Source organism: Salvelinus alpinus, chromosome 39 (genome assembly GCF_045679555.1).
Source record: "Salvelinus alpinus chromosome 39, SLU_Salpinus.1, whole genome shotgun sequence".
Taxonomy (NCBI): Eukaryota; Metazoa; Chordata; class Actinopteri; order Salmoniformes; family Salmonidae; genus Salvelinus; species Salvelinus alpinus.
In genome coordinates this window covers 9,010,532-9,037,225 of record NC_092124.1, presented here as the reverse complement: position 1 = coordinate 9,037,225, position 26,694 = coordinate 9,010,532, and the positions used below count along the sequence as shown (strand labels likewise).

At 42.5% G+C, this 26,694-nt stretch overlaps 2 protein-coding genes across 3 annotated transcripts; both read right to left on the bottom strand.

The window, feature by feature from the left end:
• Nucleotides 1–638: 638 nt before the first annotated feature.
• Nucleotides 639–25,471, bottom strand: LOC139566756 (uncharacterized). 2 transcript variants are annotated; one of them, XM_071388048.1, is made up of 7 exons: nucleotides 24,945–25,471; nucleotides 21,389–21,519; nucleotides 21,009–21,194; nucleotides 14,308–14,460; nucleotides 13,821–13,932; nucleotides 6,926–7,053; nucleotides 639–1,485 (listed from the first exon to the last, which is right to left on the bottom strand). In XM_071388048.1, the coding sequence occupies exons 1-7, from the start codon at nucleotides 25,237–25,239 to the stop codon at nucleotides 1,444–1,446; spliced, it is 1,047 nt and encodes a 348-aa protein (XP_071244149.1). In that variant the 5' UTR covers nucleotides 25,240–25,471; the 3' UTR covers nucleotides 639–1,443. The 2 variants fall into 2 exon arrangements, with proteins under 2 accessions (XP_071244149.1, XP_071244148.1); XM_071388047.1 differs by lacking the exon at nucleotides 639–1,485 and having other exon boundaries at nucleotides 5,703–7,053.
• On the bottom strand, nucleotides 14,478–21,002 carry LOC139566803 (zinc finger protein 32-like). The gene has a single exon (XM_071388130.1). The coding sequence runs from the start codon at nucleotides 20,913–20,915 to the stop codon at nucleotides 19,911–19,913; it is 1,005 nt and encodes a 334-aa protein (XP_071244231.1). The 5' UTR covers nucleotides 20,916–21,002; the 3' UTR covers nucleotides 14,478–19,910.
• Nucleotides 25,472–26,694: the final 1,223 nt, after the last annotated feature.

Sequence of the window (26,694 nt, the reverse complement as noted above, 5' to 3'; positions counted from 1 at the left end):
CTAAACCACACAAGAGATCTACAAACTTATGGCATTTACAGAGAGATTGAGCTTCTGAGAAAACAACTGACTGGGTTTTTAAACCAAGGGAAAGGAACTGTGATTGGGTAGGAGAAAAGGAGCAGGTGTCTTCTGATTAGCGACTGATTGATGACTGATTGGGGAATGATGATTGTCACCTGTGAGTAGGGGAAAAGGAGAGAAAAGAAATACATAGGATACACACAGAATACTTGTATCCGTAACAGCATGTAAACTTCTGACTTCAACTGTATAAAGGTCCAACATTTGACACTGCATGTCAGAGCAAAAACCAAGCCATGAGGTCGAAGGAATTGTCCGTACAGCCCCGAGGCAGGAACGTGTCGAGGCACAGATCTGGGGAAGGGTACCAAAACATTTTTTGCAGCATTGAAGATCCCCAAGAACACAGTGGCCTCCATCATTCTTAAATATAAGAAGTTTGGAATCACCAAGACTTTCTAGAGCTGGCCGCCCGACCAAACTGATCAATCGGAGGAGAAGGTCTTGGTCAGGGAGGTGACCAAGAACCCGATGGTCACTCTGACAGAGCTCCAGAGTTCCTCTGTAGAGATGGGAAAACCTTCCAGAAGGCCAACCATCTCTGCAGCACTCCACCAATCAGGCCTTTATGGTAAAGTGGCCAGACGGAAGCCACTCCTCAGTAAAAAGAAAATGACAGCTAGGGATGTTGCAGTGACAGTATTACCGCCACACCAGTCACAAGTCATGAAGGCCATCAAATTCCACGTGACTTTTGAGTCACGGTAATTAGGCTTCTCCATGTTCTGATGCTGCTGCTGGTTAGTAGCCTACCAAACTCACTAATTGCCTGGTACTCAGCACTCTATGGTCGCTCTAATCCCTCTGACGTCAATGCAAATGTAATCAATCAATCAAATTTATTTTTGAAGCCCTTTTTACATCAGTGGATGTCAAAGTGCCAAACAGAAACCCAGCCTAAAACCCCAAACAGCAAGCAATGCAGATGTAGAAACACGGTGGCTAGGAAAAACTCCCTAGAAAGGCAGAAAACTAGGAAGAAACCTAGAGAGGAACCAGGCTCTGACGGGTGGCCAGTCCTCTTCTGGCTGTGCCGGGTGGAGATTATAAGAGAACACGGCCATTAAGGCCAGATTGTTCATCAAGATGTTCAAGATGACCAGCAGGGTCAAATAATAATCACAGTGGTTGTAGAGGTTGCAACAGGTCAGTACCTCAGGAGTAGATGTCAGTTGCGTTTTCATATCGGCGCATTCAGAGGTCGAGACAGCAGGTGCGGTAAAGAGAGAGAGTCGAAAACAGCAGGTCCGGGACAAGGTAGCACGTCCCGTGAACAGGTCAGCGTTCCCTAGCCACAGGCAGAACAGTTGAAACTGGAGCAGCAGCACGACCAGGTGGACTGGGGACAGCCAGGAGTCATCAGGCCAAGTATTCCTGAGGCATGATCCTAGGGCTCAAGTCCTTGGGGAGGGGAGGGAAAGAGAAGGAGAGAGAGAGAATTAGAGGGAGCATACTTAAATTCATACAGGACACCAGATAAGACAGGAGAATTACACCAGATATAACAGACTGACCCTAGCCCCCCGGCACATAGACTATTGCAGACTAGACTACTGGAGACTGAGACAGGGGTGGGTCGGAGGACACTGTGGCCTGGTCCAACGATACCCCTGGACAGAGCCAATCAGGCAGGATATAACACCACCCACTTTGCCAAAGCACAGCCCCCACACCACTAGAGGGATATCAACAGACCAACTTACTACCCTGAGACTTGTCTGAGTATAACACACAAAGATCTCCTCCACTGCACAAGCCCGAGGGTGCGCAATCAAATACTTCATGAGAGCTCATGAGTTCATGTTGTGCAACATTTCTATAGGCTATGCAACTGCGAGAGAAAATAGAGTGATGGCCTCTACTAAAAAGAGGAGGATTACATCAGCTTTCTACAGGCTAGGCCTATTATATTTATTTCTCAACTTTCCTAATATTAAGCACATTGCTTATATTTACAACAGGAGTATAGCCTACCTGGCTGGCATAAAAATGAACCACGGGAAAAGCGTCCTCGATTCGCTATTTAAGTGCATAGATGACATGTATTTTACGGGAAAAGCGTCCTCCATTCGCTATTTAAGTGCATAGATGACATGTATTTTTTCCCTCTGCTCCTGTTTCGATACAGGTGAATGATAATGTCCATTCTAAATCAAAACAAATTTCAAAATATTATTTAGTATATGTAAAGACAAGATTTAATCAAGAATAGTCTAATGGGTGACAATATTAGCCTATCACTTGTGAATTATATATTATCACTTGTGAATGATGCCCAGCATAAGAAACAATGTCTTTTCCCCCAATTTTTTCAAATCATATTCACACACCTCATGTACGTAGCCTAGCCCATAGGCCTACAGTATATGTTGGATTTTTTTATTTCACCAGGTAGGCCAGTTGAGAACAAGTTCTCATTTACAATTGCGACCTGGCCAAGATAAAGCAAAGCAGTGCAACAAAAACAACACAGAGTTACACATGGGATAAACAAACGTACAGTCAATAACACAATAGAAAAATCTATGTACAGTGTGTGCAAATGAGGTAAGATTAGGGAGGTAAGGCAATAAATAGGCCATAGTGGCAAAATAATTACAATTTAGCATTAACACTGGAGTGATAGATGTGCAGATGATGATGTGCAAGTAGAGATACTGGTGTGCAAAAGAGCAACAAAAAATAAATAACAATATGGGGATGAGGTAGTTGGGTGGGCTATTTACAGACGGGCTGTGTACAGGTGCAGTGATCAGTAAGCTGCTCTGACAGCTGATGCTTAAAGTTAGTGAGGGAGAAAGAAGTCTCCAGCTTCAGTGATTTTTGCAATTTGTTCCAGTCATTGGCAGCAGAGAACTGGAAGGAAAGGCGGCCAAAGGAGGAATTGGCTTCTTGACACAATGCCCACTTAACCCTGGAAGCCAGCCCCACCAATGTGTTGGAGGAAACACCGTACACCTGGCGACCGTGTAAGCGTGCCCAGCATTTCACAGGAGTCGCAAGAGCGTGATGGGACAATGACATCCCTGCCGGCCAAACCCTCCCCTAACCCAGACAACGCTGGGCCAATTGTGCGCCACCCCATGGGTCTCCCGGTCGCGGCTGGCTGCAACAGAGCCCGGACTCGAACCAGGATCTCTAGTTGCACATCTAGCACTGCGATGCAGTGCCTTAGACCACTGCGCCACTCGGGAGACCCTAAACCTATATGTTTTGATGAGGTTTGTAAATGTAAATGTGGGCAGTTCTTCCAATATTTTCAATATTCACCTCGCAGTTGCGTCCCTGATGTGTCTGTCTTCACTTGTAGCCTGTGAGAAAGATCTGATCACGTGATGGTGAACCATGACAGTGGTGATTCGGAGCACACACCACTCAGGGAGAAGGGCATAATGGCCAAAGGCCGCAAAAGGCATGGCATTTTTTAGGGTGCATTACGGCCACACAAAGGGGATGCCGCCCTTAAAATTCTACGCATTATCAAGTGCTTGTCAAATTGTGAATGAGTGACTGATGTAGTGTGTACAACCTGCGCAAAAAACAAAGCAGAGCTCATGCCTTTTAAGTTACTTTTTTCAAATCATCATTAGAGTCACATCATGCAGCCTTACAATGTATTACAAATCAAAACATTTAGACCAACATTTGCAGAACAACTAAAGTTACTTAATAACTCTAAATTAAGCATATAGGACTACCTATTTCTTTGTTAACCCCTCAACACAGAATAACTGCACGTGCGCACTCCCTCAAATCGTTTGGAGAAAATATCCTTTATTTTTTTCAGCTTTGTTGAATTGTATTCTTCATTCTGTAAAATAATGCCACGGTATTCTAAGCTAATCTTGTCTGCTAAATGAAATAGTGTAGCCCACAGCCAATTGGCATAGCCAGATCAGGACCTAACATAAGGACAACTCAGAGTATGCTATTCTGTTCTTGTGAAATAGACTACATTTTCTTCATATCATGCTTCTTTAGACCTGTCTAAAATAAATAATAGATTTATTGTGAAGGTGTAGGCTTTATTACATGGTTTTATTATGCTTTTTAAAATGTAGATGCTCCCAAGGTCTGCATCAGTGGCTTGTAGGCTGTGTGTGGAAGCCAGGAGATGCTAAACGTGTCCATGTTAATTAACGGTCAATTACCGTGAGACAGTGTTGTAGCAATTTCCTGTATTACCAACTGAGGAGAGTTACAAACCACACACCAGTCAGAGTTATACTTAAACTTCATCTTTAATAATGTGAGCTTTACAATAGCCTTTTGACTCTCAGATCAATTCAGTGTCTGTAATGAATTCTGAGAGTCCCTACAGTAGAATACAAAGATCTTTTATAGCCAAGATACACCCCTCTCAACTTACATGACGAACCACAGATCTTAGGAAATCTTCACAAAGGGCCTTTTACTTGAGAGAGGAGTATCCCATAGCCAGATAGCATTCGCTATAAATTATCGTTCAGTTTGGTCTCTAAGACGAGGTTCTAATCTCGTTCCTGGTACTTCATAGTACAAAAACATTACCTCACTATCTGGAAGGCTCTTTAGGCTTTATTGGCCAAAGACATCGTAAATCTCCTCTGTCAGTGCTGTCTCAGAGGCCCATCCTCAGTGGAACACACACACACAATAGTCGACAGATTATATTCTATCGAATAAAACAACCATTCAAATGCAATACAAAGATTATAATATAATCTTACAAGCACTATAACATAATCTTGCAATTTTCCACGACAACAGTCCGTTATTTGCTTGACAATCACCGGTTGACGAAAATTGGTGCCCGCCACTGCCCCAATGAAAGCCCGCTTGGAGTTTGCCAAAAGGCACCTGAAGGACTCTCAGACCACGAGAAATAAGATTCTCTGGTCTGATGAAACCAAGATTGAACTATTTGGCCTGAATGCCAAGCGTCATGTCTGGAGGAAACCTTCCGCCATCCCTACAGTGAACCATGGTGGTGGCAGCATCATGCTGTGGGGATGTTTTTCAGCGAGCAGGGACTGGGAGACTAGTCAGAATCGAGGGAAAGATGTACGGAGCAAAGTACAGAGAGAACCTTGATGAAAACCTGTTCCAGAGCGCTCAGGACCTACAACTGAGGCAAAGGTTCACCTTCCAACAGGACAATGACCCTAAGCACACAGCCAAGACAACGCAGGAGTGGCTTCGGGACAAGTCTCTGAATGTCCTTGAATGTTCCAGCCAGAGCCCGGACTTGAACCCCATCGAAAATCTCTGGAGAGACCTGAAAATAGCTGTGCAGTGACTCTCCCCATCCAACCTGACAAGGCTTGAGATGATCTACAGCGAAGAATGGGAGAAACTCTCCAAATACAGGTGTGCCAAGCTTGTAGTGTCATACCCAAGAAGACCCGAGGGTGTAATCGCTGCCAAAGGTGCTTCAACAAAGTACTGAGTAAAGGGTCTGAATACTTTTGTAAATGTGATATTTCAGTAAAGAAATGTTTTATAAAATGTGCTAAAATTTCAAAAAACCTTTTTGCATTGTCATTATGGAGTATTGTGTGTAGATTGAGGGGGAAAAACAATTGAATCCATTTTAGAATAAGATTATAACGTAACAAAATTTGGAAAAAGTCAAGGGGTCTGAATACTTTCCGAATGCACTGTATGAATACTAATCAGGATACAGTATATCAGTGTTTTATTTTTCATAAATGTTTTACAAATGTTAGAATTCTTCTTACACTTTGACATTAAAGAGTATTTTGTGTAGATTGTTAACATAAAAAGTACAATTAAATCCATTTTAATCCCACTTTGTAACATAACAAAATGTGTAAAAAGTCAAGGGGTGTGAATACTTTCTGAAGGCACTGTACAAATCTAGATGAAAATCTGAAATCTATTACTCTTGTTATTCCAAATGTATTTGTGGATCTTTTCTGCTGACAACAAAAAATGCATATTTGTCTTTAATGCATGGTCTGATCTAAACATCAGAAGCTATCGAGTGGAATAGTTACTTTCTATGTTATAGATGGGAATGGTTTTTCTGCTGGTGTATCCTGAGGTAGCTCCTGTCTGAGAACCTCTTCCCACAGTTAGTGCAGGCGAACGGCCTCTCTCCCGTATGAACCTTCAAATGCCTCTTCAGATGGTGCTGGTGGGAGAACCTCTTCTCACAGTGGGGGCAGGTGTAGGGTTTCTCCCCTGTGTGGACCCTCTGGTGCCTCTTCAGGGTGAACGAGTGGGAGAAACTGGCCCGGCATAGGTGGCAACCGAATGGTTTCTCCCCTGTGTGCATCCTTTGGTGGATCTCCAGCTGTTTGCGGAAATTGAAGGCTTTCCCACAGAATGAACATGGGAAGCGCTTCTCTTTGCCACCGGATCTGATGATAGCGTCACCACTACTGTCATTTGTCAATGGGCATGTGTAGCCATTTAGTGTTGAGGCACTGGCATTGTCTGAGGTCTGGTTTAACATAAGGAGAGTGTGAGGAGGATGAAGGCCAGGGAGTGTCTGTGTTGTCACAGGGTCCATGTTCCAGTTGATAGATCCTATAGAAGGCAGGCTGAAGGCAGCACCTTTTAGGGGGTTTATCTGAGGCGTCATCAGTCGCTCTGAATCACAACTATAGGAGCAGGACGGAGCATCACTAGCCGAGTCTGTGTCTGTTCTCTCCCGCTGCATAGGGACACGCCCCCGTCCTTGCAGACCAAATCTACCCCTCTCCCTGGTCTCAGACAGTCTGTCGTCATAGAGACTAAGTTCAGCTGTTGCTTTGTGTTCGAATGTCTGTTTCTGGTTGTGGTTAACAGTGTTGTTCCCAAGTCCAGAGTTGAAGACGCTGTCCCATCCACTGACCTCCACCATGTCGCCTCTGGTTCTGCCCTGCTCAGTGATGTTGTCCCCTGGGCCCTTGGCTGCACCAGTCTGGGCCTGGGAATTCAAAAGGGCTGCCCAGTCCCCTCTGTTAGCCTCCAGCCAATCACCTGCAGGGAGAGGTTAGAAAATAGACTTTACAAACATGTTGTTGTTTTTTTGTCAATTACCTGGTCAAGTTCATACATTATTAGGGATTCATAACCCTTAACCTTATTACACATTTTGTTGTTACAGCCTGAAATCAAAATGCATTAAAAATAAATAAAGAATCTCACCCATCAACACACAATATCACATGACAAAGTGTAAACATGTTTAAAAAATGTTTTAGCAGATTTATTGAAAATGAAATACAGAAACATCTAATTTATATAATTATTAACCCCCCTGAGTCAATACTTTGTAGAAGCACCTTTGGCTGCGATTACAGCTGTGAGTCTTTCTAGGTGAGTTTTCCACACCTGGATTGTGCAACAATTGTGCAACATATTTGCAAAATTCCTCAAGCTCTATCAAATGGGTTGTTGATCATTGCTAGACAACCATTTTCAAGTTTTGCCATTGATTTTAAAGTACGTTGAAGTCAAAACTAACTCGGCCACTCAGGAACATTCACTGTCTTGGTAAGCAACTCCAGTGTATATTTGGCCTGTTTAAGGTCATTGTCCTGCTGAAACGCAAATTAATCTCCCATTGTCTGATGGAAAGCAGACTAAACCAGGTTTTCTAGGGTTTTGCCTGGGCTAAGCTCCATTACGTTTATTTTTTATCCTGAAAAACTATACAGTCCTTAACGATTACCCATGCCCATAACATGATGCAGCCATCATTATGCTTGAAAATATGGAGAATGGTACTCAGTAATGTGTTGTATTGGATTTGCCCCAAACATAACACTTTGTATACAGGACAAAAAGGTAATTGCATTGACAATTGTTTTGCAGTATTACTTCAGTAACTTGTTGCAAATAGGATGCATGTTTTGGAATATTTTATTCTGTACAGGCTTCCTTCTTTTCACTCTGTCAATCAGGTTAGTATTGTGGAGTAACTACAATGTTGTTGATCCATCCTCAGGTTTCTTTCCTCTCCGCAACTTTATAGTGACTGGTGTAATTAAGTGTAATTAATAACTTCCCTATGCTCAAAGTCTACTTTATTTTTTATTTTTTTACCCATCTACCAATAGGTGCTCTTCTTTGCGAGGCATTGGAATTGGAAAACCTCCCTGGTTAAATCTGTGTTTGAAATTAACTTCTCGACGGAGGTTTACAGATAATTCTATGTGTGGTGTACAGAGATGAGGTAGTCAGTAAAAAATCATGTTAAACACAGAGTGAGTCCATGCAACTTATGTGACTTGTTAAGCAAATGTTTACTCCTGAACTTACTTAGGCTTGCCATAACAAAGGGGTTGAATACTTACTGACTCAAGACATTTCAGCTTTTCATTTTTTATTAATTTGTAAACATTTTGAAAAACACAATCTCACTATGACATTATGGGGTATCGTGTGTAGGCCAGTGACAAAAAAAACTCAATTTGATCAATTTAAATTCAGGCTGTAACAACAAAACGTGAAAAAGGTCAAGGGGTGTGAATCAAGGGAGGCTCCTTAGAGGAGGAAGGGGAGGACCGACCTCCTCAGTGAATTTCATAAAAATAAAGTTCCTTTTTAGATAAAGCTATACTAAATATATTAATAAAATAAAAAAAAATGTTATTTGTCACATGCGCTGTATACAACAGGTGTAGACCTTACAGTGAAATGCTTACTTACAAGCCCTTAACCAACAATGCAGTTATAAGAAAATACCCCAAAAAAGTAAGATAAAAATAACAAATAATTAAAGAGCAGCAGTAAAATAACAATAGCGGGGCTATATACAGGGGGTACCGGTACAGAGTCAATGTGCGGGGGCCCCGTCCGGTGTCGAGGTAATTGAGGTAATATGTACATGTAGGTAGAGTTAAAGTGACTATGGCCCCCCCATGCATTGCCCCCCATGGGGCAATGCAAATAGTATGGGTAGCCATTTGATTAGATGTAATGGAGTCTTATGGCTTAGGGGTAGAAGCTGTTTAGAAGCCTCTTGGACATAGACTTGGTGCTCTGGTACCGCTTGCCATGCGGTAGCAGAGAGAACAGTCTGACTAGGGTGGCTGGAGTCTTTGACAATTTTTGGGGCCTTCCTCTGACAACGCCTGGTATTAAAGTCCTGGATGGCAGGAAGCTTGACCCCGGTGATGTACTGGGCCGTACGTACTACCCTCTGAAGTGCCTTGTGGTCGGAGGCCGAGCAATTGCCATACCAGGCAGTGATGCAACCCGTCAGGATGCTCTCGATGGTGCAGCTGTAAAACATTTTGAGGATCTGAGGACACATGCCAAATCTTTCCAGTCTCCTGAGGGGGAATAGGTTTGGTCGTGCCCTTTTCACGATTGTCTTGGTGTGCTTGGACCATGTTAGTTTGTTGGTGATGTGGACGCCAAGGAACTTGAAGCTCTCAACCTGCTCCACTATGGCCCCGTCGATGAGAATGGGGGCGTGCTCGGTCCTCCTTTTCCTGTAGTCCACAATCATCTCCTTTGTCTTGATTACATTGAGGGAGAGGTTGTTGTCCTTGCAACACGCGGTCAGGTCTCTGACCTCCTCCCTATAGGCTGTCTCATCGTTGTCGGTGATCAGGCCTACCACTGTTGTTTCATCGGCAAACTTAATGATGGTGTTGGAGTCGTGCCTGGCCGTGCAGTCAATCATGAGTGAACAGGGAGTACAGGAGGGGACTGCGTTCGCACCCGAGGGGCCCCCGTGTTGAGGATCAGTGTGGCGGATGTGTTACCACCTGGGGGTGGCCCGTCAGGAAGTCCAGGATCCAAGTACAGAGGAAGGTGTTTAGTCCTAGGGTCTATAGCTTAGTGGTGAGCTTTGTGAGCACTATGGTGTTGAATTCTGAGCTGTAGTCAATGAATAGCATTCTCACATAGGTGTTATTTTTGTCCAGGTGGGAAAGGGCAGTGTGGAGTGCAATAGAGATTGCATCATCTGTGGATCTGTTGGGGCGGTATGCAAATTGGAGTTGGTCTAGGGTTTCTGGGATAATGGTGTTGATGTGAGCCATGACCAGCCTTTCAAAGCATTTCATGGCTGCAGACGTGAGTGCTACGGGTCGGTAGTCATTTAAACAGGTTACCTTAGTGTTCTCGGGCACAGGGACTATGGTGGTCTGCTTGAAACATGTTGGTAATACAGACTCAGACAGGGAGAGGTTGAAAATGTCAGTGAAGACACTTGCCAGTGGGTCAGCACATGCTCGGAGTACATGTCCTGGTAATCCGTCTGGCCCTGCGGCCTTCTGAATGTTGACCTGTTTAAAAGTCTTACTCACATTGGAGAGCGTGATCACACAGTCGTCCGAACATCTGATGCTCTCATGCATGTTTCAGTGTTACTTGCCTCGAAGCGAGCATAGAAGTTATTTAGCTCGTCTGGCAGGCTCGTGTAACTGGGCAGCTCTCGGCTGTGCTTCCCTTTGTAGGCTGTAATAGTTTGCAAGCCCTGCCACATCCGACGAGCGTCGGAGCCGGTGTAGTACGATTCGATCTCAGTCCTGTATTGACGCTTTGCCTGGTTCGTCGGAAGGCATAGCGGGATTTCTTATAAGCTTCCGGGTTAGTCCCGCTCCTTGAAAGCGGCAGCTCTACCCTGTAGCTCAGTGCGAATGTTGCCTGTAATCCATGGCTTCTGGTTGGGGTATGTACACTACCGTTCAAAAGTTTGGGGTCACTTAGAAATGTCCTTGTTTTTGAAAGAAAAGCAAATTTTTTGTCCATTAAAATAACATTGAATTGATAAGAAATACAGTGTAGACATTGTTAATGTTGTAAATGACTATTGTAGCTGGAAACGGCTGATTTTTAATGGAATATCTACATAGGTGTACAGAGGCCCATTATCAGCAACCATCAGTCCTGTGTTCCAATGGCACGTTGTGTTAGCTAATCCAAGTGTATAATTTTAAAAGGCTAATTGATCATTAGAAAACCCTTTTGCAATTATGTTAGCACAGGACCTCTGTACGCCTATGTACAGTTGAAGTCAGACGTTTAATCCGAGTAAAAATTCCCTGTTTTAGGTCAGTTAGGATCACCACCTTATTTTAAGAATGTGAAATGTCAGAATAATAGTAGAGAGAATTATTTCTTTCAGATTTTATTTCTTTCATCACATTCAGAAGTTTATATACACTCAATTACTATTTGGTAGCATTGCCTTTAAATTGTTTAACTTGGGTCAAACGTTTTGGGTAGCCTTCCACAAGCTTCCCACAATCATTTTGGTGAATTTTGGCCCATTCCTCCTGACAGAGCTGGGTTAACTGAGTCAACTTTGTAGGCCTCGTTGCTCGCACACACTTTTTCAGTTCTGCCAACACATTTTCTATAGGATTGAGGTCAGGGCTTTGTGATGGCCACTCCAATACCTTGACTTTGTTGTCCTTAAGCCATTTTTCGACAACTTTGGAAGTATGCTTGGGGTCATTGTCCATTTGGAAGAGCCATTTGCGACCAAGCTTTAACTTCCTGACTGATGTCTTGAGATGTTGCTTCAATATATCCTCATGATGCCATCTATTTTGTGAAGTGCACCAGGCTCTCCTGCAGCAAAGCACCCCCACAACATGATGCTGCCACCCCCGTGCTTCACGGTTGGGATGGTGTTCTTCGGCTTGCAAGGCTCCCCCTTTTTCCTCCAAACATAACGATGGTCATTATGTCCAAAGAGTTCTATTTTTGTTTTATCAGACCAGAGGACATTTCTCCAAAAAGTATGATCTTTGTCCCCATGTGCAGTTGCAAACCATAGTCTTGCTTTTTTATGGCGGTTTTGGAGCAGTGGCTTCTTCCTTGCTGAGCGGCCTTTCATGTTATGTCGATATAGGACTCGTTTTACTGTGGATATAGATACTTTTGTACCCGTTTCCTCCAGCATCTTCATAAGGTCCTTTGCTGTTGTTCTGGGATTGATTTGCACTTTTCGCAAAATCTCTAGGAGACAGAACCCGTCTCCTTCCTGAGCGGTATGACGGCTGCGTGGTCCCATGGTGTCTATACTTGCGTACTATTGTTTGTACAGATGAACGTGGTACCTTCAGACATTTGGAAATTGGCCTTGAAGGCATTGAAATACATCCACACGTACACCTCCAATTGACTCAAATTATGTCAATTAGCCTATCAGAAACTTCTAAAGCCATGACATAATTTTCTGGAATTTTCCAAGCTGTTTAAAGGCACAGTCAACTTAGTGTATGTAAACTTCTGACCCACTGGAATTGTGATACAGTGAATTATAAGAGAAATATTAACAATGTCTATACTGTATTTCTGATAAAATGTGTTATTTGAATGGACAAAAAAAATTGCTTTTCTTTCTAAGTGACCCCAAACTGTTGATAGGTGATGTATATATTTATTTTTTTACTTTCACTTGTCTAGCTAGCGTACGCCCGGCTCAAACAGAGAGAGAGAGCCAGCTAGCTAACATAGCACATCTAACACTGGAGCTCTTCCAAGTCAAGGTAAGCTTTTGGTTTTATTAATTTACTCCCGCCGGTGTAAATGCTAAACCGCTTGCTGTAAACTAATGATCGTTGCTGATTTATTAATGCTAGTAGCTAGATATGTTGACTATGACGTTAGGTGACAACGATGTGTTGTCTACACACCTAACTGTGTCTAGCGGTTAGCAGTTATGGAATGAAGGTTTGGCACGTTTTTTTTTGCACTGAAGTCCAGGAGGAGAGCGCATAGATGCGAGAAGGAATTATACAATTAGCAAATGATCATGCTTTTTGTATGTGGCTGCTATGAAAGTGAACTGTGTTTGTGGTGATCAGGAGTGTATTCATTCTGATGATTCTGTTGAAAAACATTTCTTAAACGGAAGCAAACGGAACAAAACGGGAATAAACATACCTACATTTGTCCAATAGAAACTCTCATTTGCAACTGTTGGACTAATGACTACACCATAGATCAGCTAGATGCAGGCAAGAGTGTGCAAGGTGGTATTGAATGTGTCAACCTTCTGGATTACTCTCATTTTTCTCTTGACCTTTTGTAGCAACCTCATTATGGGTATAGGGAACATTTGAGTATCATGTAGTATCCTAAACCTGTCGATGTTACATTGGGCTGGATGAATAAAATACGAATGATAGTCATCCAATATGCTGTAATAGAAAAGGCCATGCTCATAAAAAAAAAAATCATCCTCCATCTTAAATGGCACCGACCGCCACTGGTGTGAATACCTACCGAAGGCACTGTATCTACCTCAAACACTCCAGTATCAGTGCACATTGTACATGTGGTACTGGCACTGACCCTGTATATAGCTTCCTCTCTTATTTCTCCTTTTTAATATTTTTTATTAGTTACAGTGGGGCAAATACTTATTTTCCACCATAATTTGCAAATAAATTCATTAAAAATCCTACAATGTGATTTTCTGGATTTTTTCTCTCTCATTTTGTCTGTCATAGTTGAAGTGTACCTATGATGAAAATTACAGGCGTCTCTCATCTTTTTAAGTGGGAGAACTTGCACAATTGGTGGCTGACTAAATACTTTTTTGCCCCACTGTATATTATTTGATATTGAATACTGTACTTCTGGGTTGGGCTTGCAAGTTAAAAATGTCACTGTACTTGTGCATGCGACAAATAAAACGTGAAACTTCTGAAGGTAAACATAACTTGTTTTGATTTTATTTTATGAATGAATGAAGAAAAAACAATAGCCAGGAGTATCACTATTCCCATTTAAGATATATTACTGTATGTAGGCTATATGTATTTCTCCCTTACCTTGCTCCCCCATCTTTAGTCCACTCAGCAGATCAATGCTTTCTGGTTCGTCTTCTATTGTCTCCTCTTTGACCAGCAGCAGATCAGGCTTCCCATCCTCCATGTCTACTGACTGTAAGAGATACAGAGTGAGAAGATGTTGGATCAAGAAATCTGATATGAGCACCCTGCTATGGAGCATCTTCTGATTGGGCAATGAGGGATTGCTATGTAACATGTAAATGTAATGCTATTGCACTCTTTAATGGTTTGATAATTGAAAGGAATGGTCCCACACTTAAGACAAAATTAATCAAGACCTGGGCCCGTATCCACAGAGTCTGAGAATAGAATTGCTGATCGAGGATCAGGTCCCCACCTGTCTATGTAGTCTTATTCAGTATGATCGAAAAGGCTAATCTGATCCTAGATCAGCACTCCTACTCTGAGGCTTTGAGGATATGGGCACTGAACTAATACCATTCAGACAGTAGTTCAGTGGGCTCACCTCAGTGAGACTGTGTGTGGTCCTGTGCTGCTCAGCTGGTTCCTCTCTGGGTTCAGGAGGAGGTGTAGTCTGGTTGTCCTCCATGACTATGGTCTCCTCAGTGTTCCCCAGACCCTCCTCCTTCACCAGCAGCACTTCTGGACTCTCCTCCTCCTGGAAGAGAGGTGATACAGATTACACAGACATACACTCCCTCAGGTACGGACACACACAGATAATAAACACTTTCAACATGGAGCGTTTACCTATCCCCACTACGTTTGAGTTCTATACTGTAGTTACAGAATGACTTCATTGTTGTGAAACCCATCATGGTGGACATACATATGATGTTGTGGGTAAATATGGAGTTAGCTATGATAAGTCAAAAGTCAGACAAACCTGACTAACCTATTTTGACATACAGTAGGTGTTTATGTGTGTATGTGTAGGTATATCGGTTATAAAGCACTGTTGGGTATATGCAGAATAGGGTGAGATCAGATGTGATGTATACTAAAGAGAATCAACAAGTCTTAGAATGAAAAGTCCCATTTTGTGTTTATTAATCAAACAAGTTTTAAATACATATAGCAAGATTGTTATAATACTGTTATTGCATCAAATGGTTGTTTTATGCAATAAAATAGGGGGTTCTAAGAACACTTTCATCTGTGTGTGTTCTACTGAGGATGGGCCTCTGGGAGATTTAACACTGACAGAAGATTTACAATGTTTTTGGGTGATACTGCATTCCAAAGCATGGGTTAATGTTTCTGTAATGGGGTACCAGGGGGAGCTGGGGTCCAGACTATGGTTTCTACACAATGAGATCAGTCTTTACAGCAGATACTGTTTGCTGTGAATTATTAGTATCTTTCATACGAATCCTAACCTTGTGACCCATTCTATACATCTGTGATTTGTCATGAACATCCAGGAGGATGGACTTCGCTATAAAATGCTGTGGCTTAGTCCTGCTGGTTGGGCTCTCAACGAATCACATACGGGGGGGCTCGTTGACAAGCTCCATTACTGCAGTAATTAAATAACCAAGTTTACTTGTTTTGAAGAAATGTAAAAGTCTCTCCTTTTGATGACAATAATTCCATGACATACACCATATGAAAATCACACACACATCAACAAAAAATCTGCATGAACTTGATAAACTGCATTCATTTTCTCACTAAAAGTGTCTTGGGAAAGAAATAAAGTAATTGAATGAAATAGGCATGTGAACATATAGCCTACACAGTACAAACACAATATGTAACAGACATTTTAGGATTATATACACTCAACAAAAATATGAATGCAACATGCAGCAGTTCGTATACAGTAGCAAGAAAAAGTATGTGAAACCTTTGGAATTACCTGGATTTCCGCATAAATTGGTCATAAAATGGCATCTGATCTTCATCTAAGTCACAACAATAGACAAAGATACCGTGCTTAATCTAATAACACACACATTATTGTATTTTTCTTGTCTATATTGAATACATAATTTAAACATTCACAGTGTCGGTTGGGAAAAGTATGTGAACCCCTATGCTAATGACTTCTCCAAAAGCTAATTGGAGTCAGGAGTCAGCTAACCTGGAGTCCAAACAATGAGACGAGATTGGAGATGTTGTTTAGAGCTGCCTTGCCCTATAAAAAAAAAAAAAACTCACAAAATTTGAGTTTGCTATTCACAAGAAGCATTGCCTGATGTGAACCATGCCTCGAACAAAAGAGATCTCAGAAGAACTAAGATTAAGAATTGTTAACTTGCATGAAGCTGGAAAGGGTTACAAAAGTATCTCTAAAAGCCTTGATGTTCATCAGTCCACGGTAAGACAAATTGTTTATAAATGGAGAAAGTTCAGCAATGTTGCTACTCTCTCTAGGAGTGGCCATATGGGAAAGAAGACTGCAAGAGCACAGCACAGAATGCTCAATGAGGTTAAGAAGAATCTTAGAGTGTTAACATCTCTGACGAGTTTACGATACGTAAAACACTAAACAAGAATGGTGTTCATGGGAGGACACCACGGAAGAAGCCACTGCTGTCCAAAAAAAACATTGCTTCACCTCTGAAGTTTGTGCACCTGTATCTTCCACAGCGCTACTGGCAAAATATTCTGTGGACAGATGAAACTACAGTTGAGTTCTTTGCAAGGAACACACAACACTATGTGTGGAGAAAAAAAGGCACAGCACACCAACATCAAAAACTTATTCCAACTGTAAATGGTGGAGGGAGCATCATGGTTTGGGGCTGCTTTGCTGCCTCAGGACCTGGACAGCTTGCTATCAGACGGAAAAAACGAATCCCCAAGTTTATCAAGACATTTTGCAGGAGAATGTAAGGCTATCTGTCTGCCAATTGAAGCTCAATATAAGTTGGGTGATGCAACAGGACAACAACCCAAAACACAGAAGTAAATCAACAACAGAATGGCTTCAACAGAAGAACATACGCCTTCTGGAGTGGCCCAGTCAGGGTCCTGACCTCAACCCGATTGAGATGCTGTCGCATGACATCAAGAGAGCGGTTCACACCAGACATCCCAAGAATATTGCTGAACTGAAACAGTTTTGTAAAAAAGAATGGTCCAAAATTCTTCCTGACCATTGTGCAGGTCTGATCCACAACTACAGAAAATGTTTGGTTGAGGTTATTGCTGCCAAAAGAGGGTCAACCAGTTATTAAATCCAAGGGTTCACATACTTTTTCCACCCTGCACTGTGAATGTCTACATGGTGTGTTCAATAAAGACATGAAAAAGTACAATTGTTTGTGTGTTATTAGTTTAAACAGACTGTGCTTGTCTATTGTTGTGACTTAGATGAAGATCAGATCAAATTTTATGACCAATTTATGCAGAAATACAGGTAATTCCAAAGGGTTCACATACTTGTTCTTGCCACTGTAAGGAAATCAGTCAAATGAAATAAATTCATTAGGCCCAAATCTATGGATTTCACATGACTGAGAACACAGATATTCATCTGTTGGTCACAGATATCTTTAAAAAAAAGCAGGAGCGTGGATCAGAAAACCAGTCAGTATCCAGTGTGACCACCATTTGCCTCATGCAGTGCGACACATCTCCTTGGCAAAGAGTTGATCAGGCTGTTAATTGTGGTCTGTTGAATGTTGTCCCACTCCTCTTCAATGGCTGTGTGAAGTTGCTGGATATTGGCAGGAACTGGAACACTGTCGTAGACGTCGGTCCAGAACATCCCAAACATGCTCAATGGCTGACATGTCTAAGTATGCAGGCCATGGAAGAACTGGGAAATGTTCAGCTTCCAGGAATTGTGTATAGATGCTTGTGACATGGGGCAGTGCATTATCATGCTGAAACATGAGTCGATTGCGGCAGATGAATGGCAAGACAATGGGACTCAGGATCTAGTCATGGTATCTCTGTGCATTCAAATAGCTACGAATAAAATGCAATTGTGTTCGTTGTCCGTAGCTTATGCTTGCCCATATCATCAGCCCACCGCCACCATGGAGCATTCTGTTCACATCAGCAAACCTCTGAGGTGACTTATGGTAGAGAAGTGAACATTCAATTCTCTGGTAACAGCTCAGGTGGACATTCCTGCAGTCAGCATGCCAATTGCACGCTCCCTCAAAGGCGGGGCATGTTTCGGAGTACGGATAACTCCACCTTCGCCTCCCAAGCCCGTTCGGGAGTTTCAGCGATGAGACAAGATCGAAATTGGTGAGAGAAATATGGAGGTAAAAAAACTTGTGTGACAAAACTGCACATTTTAGAGTGGCCTTTTATTGTCCCCAGTACAAGGTACACCTGTGTAATGATCATGCTGTTAAATCGGTTTCTTGAAATGCCACACCTGTCAGGTGGATGGATTATCTTGTCAGAGAAACTCATTAACAGGGATGTAAACAAATTAGTGCACATAATTTGAGAGAAATAACCTTTTTGTGCATATGGTAAAGTTCTGTGATCTTTTATTTCAGCTTATGAAACATGGGACCAACACTTTACATTTATATTTTTGTGCATTGTTTATATGCCTTATATAAATTATTTTTCCTCATCAATCAACATACAATAATAATCCCCAGTTTACAATTGGCTCATTCATCCCCCTCCTCTCCCCTGTAACTATTCCCCAGGTCGTTGCTGCAAATGAGAACGTGTTCTCAGTCAACTTACCTGGTAAAATAACGGTAAAATAAAATAAAATAAATAAATAAATACCCCATAATGACAAAGCGAAAACAGGTTTTTAGAAATGTTTGCAAATTCAGACCCTTTGCTATGAGACTTGAAATTGAGCTCAGGTGCATCCTGTTTCCATTGATCATCCTTGATGTTTCTACAATTTGGAGTTCACCTGTGGTAAATTCAATTGATTGGACATGATCTGGAAAGGCACACACCTGTCTATATAAAGGTCCCACAGTTGACAGTGGATGTTAAAGCAAAAACCAAGCCATGAGGTCGAAGGAATTGTCCGTAGAGCTCTGAGACATGTCCCCAAGAACACAGTGGCCTCCATCATTCTTAAATGGAGGAAGTTTGGAACCACCAAGACTCTTCCTAGAGCTGGCCGCCCGGCGAAACTGGCCAGGGAGGTGACCAAAAAAAATCGATGGTCACTCTGACAGAGCTCCAGAGTTCCTCTGTGGAGATGGGAGAATGTTCCAGAAGGACAACCATCTCTGCAGCACTCCACCAATCAGGCTTTTATAGTAGAGTGGCCAGACTGAAGCCAATCCTCAGTAAAAGGCACGACAGCCCACTTTGAGTTTGCCAAAAGGCACCTAAAAACTCTCAGACCATGAGAAACAAGATTCTCTGGTCTGACAAAACCAAGATTGAACTCTTTGGCCTGAATGCCAAGCATCACGTCTGGAGGAAACCTGGCACCATCCTTACGGTGAAGCATGGTGGTGGCAGCATATGTTTTTCAGCGGCAGGGACTGGGAGACTAATCAGGATCGAGTGACAGATGAACGGAGCAAAGTACAGAGAAAATCTTGATGAAAACCTGCTCCAGAGCGCTCAGGACCTCAGACTGGGTTGAAGGTTCACCTTCGGGACAAGTCTCTGAATGTCCTTGAGTTGCCCAGCCAGAGCCCGAACTTGAACCCGATCGAACATCTCTGGAGACCTGAAAATAGCTGTGCAGCGACACTCCCCATCCAACCTGACAAAGCTTGAGAGGATCTGCAGAGAATGGGAGAATCTCCCAAAATACAGGTATGCCAAGCTTGTAGTGTCATACCCAAGAAGACTCAAGGATGTAATCTCGGCCAAAGGTGCTTCAACAAAGTACAGAGTAAAGGGTCTGAAGACTTATGTAAATGTCATACTTCAGTTATTTTTTACTACTTTTGATTTGTCACTATGGGGTAGGTTGATGAAGAAAATATATAAAATCAATTTTAGAATAAGGATGTAAGGTAACAAAATGTTGAAAAATACTTCCTGAATGTCTGGATGCAATATTTACACAAGAATATTCAACACTGAAATCTGTTACTCTCGTTACTTGAAATGCATCTGCTGACAACAATGAAAATGAATCTTTGTATTTAATGCAGGGTTAGATCTAAGTGTCAAAAGCTATTGAGTGGAATGGTTTCTTTGTTATAAAATGGAATGTTTTTTCTGCTGGTGTATCCTGAGGCATCTCCTCTCTGAGAACCTCTTCCCGCAGTGCGGACAGGCAAATGGCCTTTCTCCCGTGTGGACCTTCAGGTGCATCTTTAGGTTGCCAGCCTGGGCGAAGCGCATGTGACACTGGGTACAGCTGAAGGGTTTCTCCCCTGTGTGGACCCTCTGATGCCTCTTCAGGTCACCTGTCCGGGCGAAGTGCATGTGACACTGGACACAGCTGAAGGGTTTCTCCCCTGTGTGGACCCTTTGGTGCCTCTTCAGGTTGCCAGCCTCAGCAAAGTGCATTTGACACTGGGTACAGCTGAAGGGTTTCACCCCTATGTGGACCCTCTGGTGGATCTCTACCTTCTGGGGGCAATTGAAGCCTTCATTACAGAACCGTTTCTCTTTACTATTGCCTGATGTTGCTCCCCCTCCCCGAGCCTTGGCCCTTTGATCCTTTGAGTTCAATACCTGATCGAAAAAGTCCCGGCTCTGTGAATCGGAAGGCCCCATCGACGTGGACACTGTGTCGAGATCCCTGAGCGTGTGTAAAGGGGAATGGGACGCAACATTTGGATTAGTCTCTAAGCTTTCTCTGTAATCTAAGAAATCTCTGCCTTGTGAGTGTCCTACTCCTAAGTGAGTCTCATCTACATTCCATGTCAGAGGAGCCTCGCCCTTCACAGTCCTCTCATCTATGACTATAACCTCCCCTTTCTTATCTAGGCACCCTTCAGAGTATACGCTACTACTGTACCGGTTCCAGTCCCCTCTAGACAGATCAGTCTGTGTCTCTAAATCCAAGGGCATGTTGCCAGGGTCCATCTCTGTTGTGTAAGAACAAGATGAATCATTGCCAGTCTCCAACACGTCACCCGAGTCCCCATGGGAATGAACCTTCCTCAGGCTCGGGTTACCGTAAAGTAAATAATCTGAGCCAGGAGCAGAAGGACAGCCCAGTGGTCCCAGCTCCAGTCTCTCTGGGTCTGACATTTGGTTAGGTCCTGTGTGTAAGAACCTTTGTGTTACAGTTAAAGTCTCGGTGTCTTTCTCTGACTTCAGGACAGCATTCGGCGTTCCACTGACCTCCGTGATGCTGCATTGGGCCCTAGGATGGGGCGCGGAGGCGAAGTCCTCCGTGGCTACAGGGGGCGCCACTCCCACCGCTCCAATCTGGATGTCTATGCTGTGTCGTGGGTCCTCCTCTCCTTCAGTCCTTTCCTGTTTGACCAGAGACGATCCTCCAGGGCCTGCCTCCTCTGCATCTGCAGACTGACACAAGAAGAGAGGAGGTTATTATTGGTACATGAGTTGTATTGGATAACAATGTCATAGAGAAGACTCACAAGCTCCCCTATGGCAGATAAATAAGGATGTCCATGTAAGCAAGTGTATAGCTGAGGGGAGTCTTTCTGAAATAAACAGGACACATTTGATGTACTGTTATGTTACACTATTACACAAACCTCTATCACGATAACGCGCTGGGTTGAGGTTCCACTCCCCTCATCAATAGTTATTGGTTGGTCATCTCTCCATGTATTGTGTCCTGCAGGCTTCACAAAGCTCCTGTGGCCTCCAGTGAGATGTCCTTCACCTAAGAGAGTTATTGGGGGAAAACGGGTGGTTAAGTTAGGTACTGTCAATGCTCAACACTTAATTGTACACTAATGACACTGACTACAATTGGCAAAGCTGTAAGCAGGGCTGGACTACCACATCTGGGGCCCCGGGGCATCTACAGTGGGGCCCGAAATTATTGACACCCTTAATAATAAAAATGAACAAAAATGACTGTATAAAATAAATCCTTACAATACTGAACTTTATTGCATGCTCCAAATTGCTCTGAGAAATAGATTTTGTTTAACAAGTAATAAATACAATTCTCAAAAAGGGTAGGGGTCCAAATTATTGACACTACTGTTTTCAATACCTCACCTTGTGAGGATAATGGCAGGGAGCCTTTTCCTAATGTTTTTTGAGTTGGAGAACACATTGGGAAGGATGTAAAGCCTTGTTCACACTGAAGGCCTTGACGCTCAAATCAGTCATTTCCTGACATGGCTACGCTAGTTGTCATAGCAACGTCGGGTGTGCGCACAGTTGTGTAGGCTGATTGGTGGTGGTGCACATGCTTCCTATCACTCAGAACTTATTTAGCAAGCTAAGGTGACAACAATGCCTGCTATGAACGCTTTTAAAGATCCAACTTTCAAAATTTGTCCTTTTTGGCTAGTCACAGCAGTCAACTAGCTGGCTGGGAAGCCGTTTAGCTTTATAGCATATTCACTCATTTGTTTGTAAACGATGAACAAGCTAGTTAGCTACCAAAAAAACTGTCAACAGAGTAGCTAGCAAGCAACAAGATATGCCAAATAAGTCTTAAAAACCACTCGAGGGCAAATAAATCAGATTTGACTGTTCAGACAAGTTGCATGGCCAGGAATCAGATTTGTATGGCTTGAAATATCTGATTCAATGTGCTTTTTGGCTGTCAGAATGCAGGAAAAAGATCAGATTCAAATCAGATACGCAAGAAGAAGAAAAAATTGTCACTTCAAACTGCCAATCTGAACAAGGCTATAGACCATTCCTCCATACAGAATCTTTCCAGATTCTTGATATCCTTCGTCTGCGCTTATGGATTACTTCCACTGGCCCCAGGACCAGTGGAAGCAAAATAGAGCCATAACATCAAAGACCCATCACCATATATTACAGTAGGTATGGGGTTATTTTCTGCTCATGCATCCTCATTTCAACACCAAACCCACCACTGGTGTGCGTGGCCAAAGAGCTCTATTTTCATGTCATCCAAAAAAGGGAAACACCTGGAGTTTGCTAAACAGCATTGTCACTTGGATTGGAAGCGGTGCTTTAGTCAGATGACATGACCATCAGTGGTGGTGAAAATAATATACAAAAAGTCATACAATATAGTTCAGTATTTGAATAATTTATTTTACACAGCCATTTTTGCTCCTCTTTATCAAAGGTGTCAATAATATCGGACCCCACTGTACCTCCAGGGCAAATGTGCAGTTTTATAGCTAATCTCATGCTATTTTACACATTTAGCTCATTTCAAGCTCATTTCCTGCAATTCTACATATTTTGCCATGAGGCAGAGAGAAAAATGTACTGTTTTATAGCTAATCTCATGATATTGTACACATTTTGCCTTGAGGCTGAGAGAAACTTTTTGAGTTTTTAACCGAATTCCCTGCAATTCTACAAATTTTCTACAGTTTATGACCTGTTCATATGCTATCTGGGGTGGCCTAACCTCCAGGTGACCCACAACCAACTCACAACCACCTCCTCCAGGACTGCTGCTCTGGGCATGTGGCAGCAGTGTATAGGAGGGAGGTTCCTAGGTGTGAGAAGTGTGCTAAAGGGCATGAGACAAAGGAATGTGTAGCATTGGGGAAAGTAGTGGTATGTGTTAATTGTAGGGGTGCCCATGGGACTGGGGATCAGAAATGTCCCGTGTGAGAGACTCAGGTTGAGGTTTCCAGGGTCAGAGTAGTGCAGAAGTTGTCATATGCTGAGGCAGTGAAGAAAGTAGAGAAAGATCGGTCAAGGGGGAGGGATCCTGAGAGGAGTGTTGTGAGTAGTAGATTTGTACCAATACAGAGGGATAGGCCAACACGTGATATATGTTTCAGTAAGACTCGATTTTTAGCATTTACAGAAATGGTTATCAACTGTACTGCAGGGATGGAACGTAAGTCACAGAAAACTGCAGAGAGGTATTTGGATGTGCGAGACTTGACATCAGAAGAGTTACAGGGTGTGTTAAGTGGTGGTGTCCCATCCTTTCAGGTTGTTGGCCTGAGGTAGCACTAAATAGTTTTAAATAGTGGAGTAGGGTGGTGATCTTTTTTATTTTCTTCTTTTGTGTAGTGTTAGATGGTATTTATTTATTTATTCAAGCAAAAGTATAAGGGCGTTGTACTTCAGTCTAGTAGTTGGCGGTAATGCAACATTTATTGGATGCCAACTGGCGTTAAACCTCATCGAAGAAGGACTGCTGCTCAGAATAAATCCCTTTAGTTTGCAGGGTACAGCCTAACTCACAACGTTCAAGTTTCCCCTCACCAAACCAAACATTTGCTGAGTGCCCCCCAAAAATTTGAGGCAACATTGGCCGTGAGGTGTTGCTTTATTCATTTTTTAAAAACCAGGTTTGCTGTTCACTTGCGCTATATGAGATGGGAGTTCCATGCAATCCCGGCTCTGTATAATACTGTACATTTCCTTGAATTTGTTCTGGACCTGGGGACTGTGAAAATACCCCTGGTGACATGTCTGGTGGGTTAAGTGTGTGTCAGTGTTGTGTGTAAGTTGCCTATGGAATTTTCAACACATTGTTTCTTATAAAAACGAGAAGCGATGTAGTCGGTCTCTCCTCAACTTTTAGTCAAGAAAGACTGGCATACATAGTAATGAAATTAGCCCTCTGACTACAGTGAAGAGCAAAACGTGCTGCTATGTTCTTGGCCAGCTGCATGTTAAAATTTGCTCAATGCCCCAAAAATGTTAAGGGAACCTTGCCCACAACTGGTGCTTTCATATGCTATCTGGGGGAGCCCGACCTCCCCAAGCAAAATATTGGGGCCCCCAAAATATTGGTGGGGGCCCTGGGAGGTTAAGACACATGTGCTGCGTGCCGTTTGGTAATACGGCCCTGGATGTAACGTAACACTTATAATAAATTCTTGACATTTATTGATTTTGTTCCATCCATCACATTATTTAAATTGAGTATGACAATAGTAAATAAAGTAAATCAAAAATCTGGTTTGAATAGTCTTTGTGCAATAAGTATCTCTTATTAATTAACCTGCCTGGTAAAATAAAGGTAACATGGGGGAAAAAATGCACGATAGGGGAAGTATGGCATACAATCCAAATTCTGACCAAGACCAAACTCTGAGTAAGACATCTGAACACATGCGCAGAGGGAAACAGGACAACAGGCCCCGCAGCCTGGGCCTTCTGCAAAGTGTAGCCTACCTCTTGTCATTCCTCTGTATCGGTCGGGGATCTTGACACTACTGGGACGACTGGCGAGGACGCGCTCTCGCGTTGTCCTCTCAGCGCGCTCCCGTGTCACCTTCAGTTCAATTAGCTGTAGTTTCCTCCGCAATGCCCTGTTTTCTTTCTGGCTTTGAGTTATTTCCAAACGAAACACTGCATAGTCGTCGTCTACGAGTTTACAGATCTCTGCAACGGCCGCATTCGCTAGCACCTCCATGATGGAGGCTATTTGAGTGTGAAAAATCATAACGTTTGAGTTACAGGTAGCCATTGTTAGCTAACGTTAGCAGCTAACTATCATTAACTATATCACCTATATCAACCAAGTACTGTCTTCAACGCGAATTAAACACTACCAGGGATACATAAGTAATGCTGTGCAGTTAAATTAATCATATTTTGAGTTCCAGGGTGTTAATAAATGTATAAATAACAAAAAACTGCTAACGTGGAAATTGTTCTTGATCACTGTTCACTTCCGTTCCGTACTTCTTCGTGTGGTTTTCCGGCCGGCTAGACGCTTTGTTGGGTATTACTGCCTTTCACTGTTCGGAAAGTGCATTGCACATATTTTGGTTAAAAGACTTAAGTCACGCATTTTTTTGTGAAATTTAGCAATATACCACGTTACTTCTTAGTAATACAAGTATTGTATTAGAAACATTACAAAGCATGGTCATCCGTTTTTAGTTTTTTGTATGTAATTATGGCCCAAAAATATTTTGACTGATAAAATTAAAAAATGGGTGGCTGGTAGATTTTTTTCCTGTACCTGCCAGTGGCTGGTGGACCAAAAAGTTAATATTAGGCCTTGATGTTAGCTGATTAAGATTGTCATAGAACAAAACGTATAAGATCTAAGCCAGTGGTTGTATCCACATACCCATTCTACATCCTAAATAGAAAGGCCGTTTGAGTATGTGATTCTTGTTTTATAGTATGTGACATTTTGAAAATGTTGTACGCTTTAAATGCCTGGATGTCATACTCATTTCGGCTTGTCATGTAGTATGAATGAATTGTAAACTTTTTGGACATTTCACACCCACAATGCATTCAAACCGGAAAAAAGGAGGACATTGAGATATCATAGTACTCTGGAAGTAAAACAAAAAACTAATTTAAGTTGGCAAAGAAGACGAGCAAAGAGTCTCTGTGTTAAAATGTAATGTGTGTTTTGTTGTCCTTAAAATGATCATGACCATTGAATTGAACATCTTTGAAAACAGATTTATAAATAGGGATGATATTTGGATTTAGAACTGTGTATCCAGAGATTTTTGAGGATGCACTTTCTGGTTTATATCTGCGAAGCCATATCAAAGTAGTACGCTACGGCTGTGGCATAACGCATACTTTTTACTAAACATTGTCATAAATAGTATGAGACAATTTGTTTTATACCTTTATTTAACTAGGCAAGTCCGTTAAGAACAAATTCTTATTTACAATGATGGCCTAACCCGGACGACGCTGGGCCAATTGTGCGCCGCCCTTTGGGACTCCCAATCACGGCCGGTTGTGATACAGCCTGGAATCGAACCAGGGTCTGTAGTGGCGCCTCTAGCACTGAGATGAGTACATACCATGCAGTTTAAGTTTATAGTACACTGGTATGGGTATTCAGACACAACCTGTGTTTACCACAGACGTTATTTCCGGCATTTATCCAAAAACTCCATTAATTTCCCTTTAGGCTTTGTACAACAAACCATGGCGGGTGTTA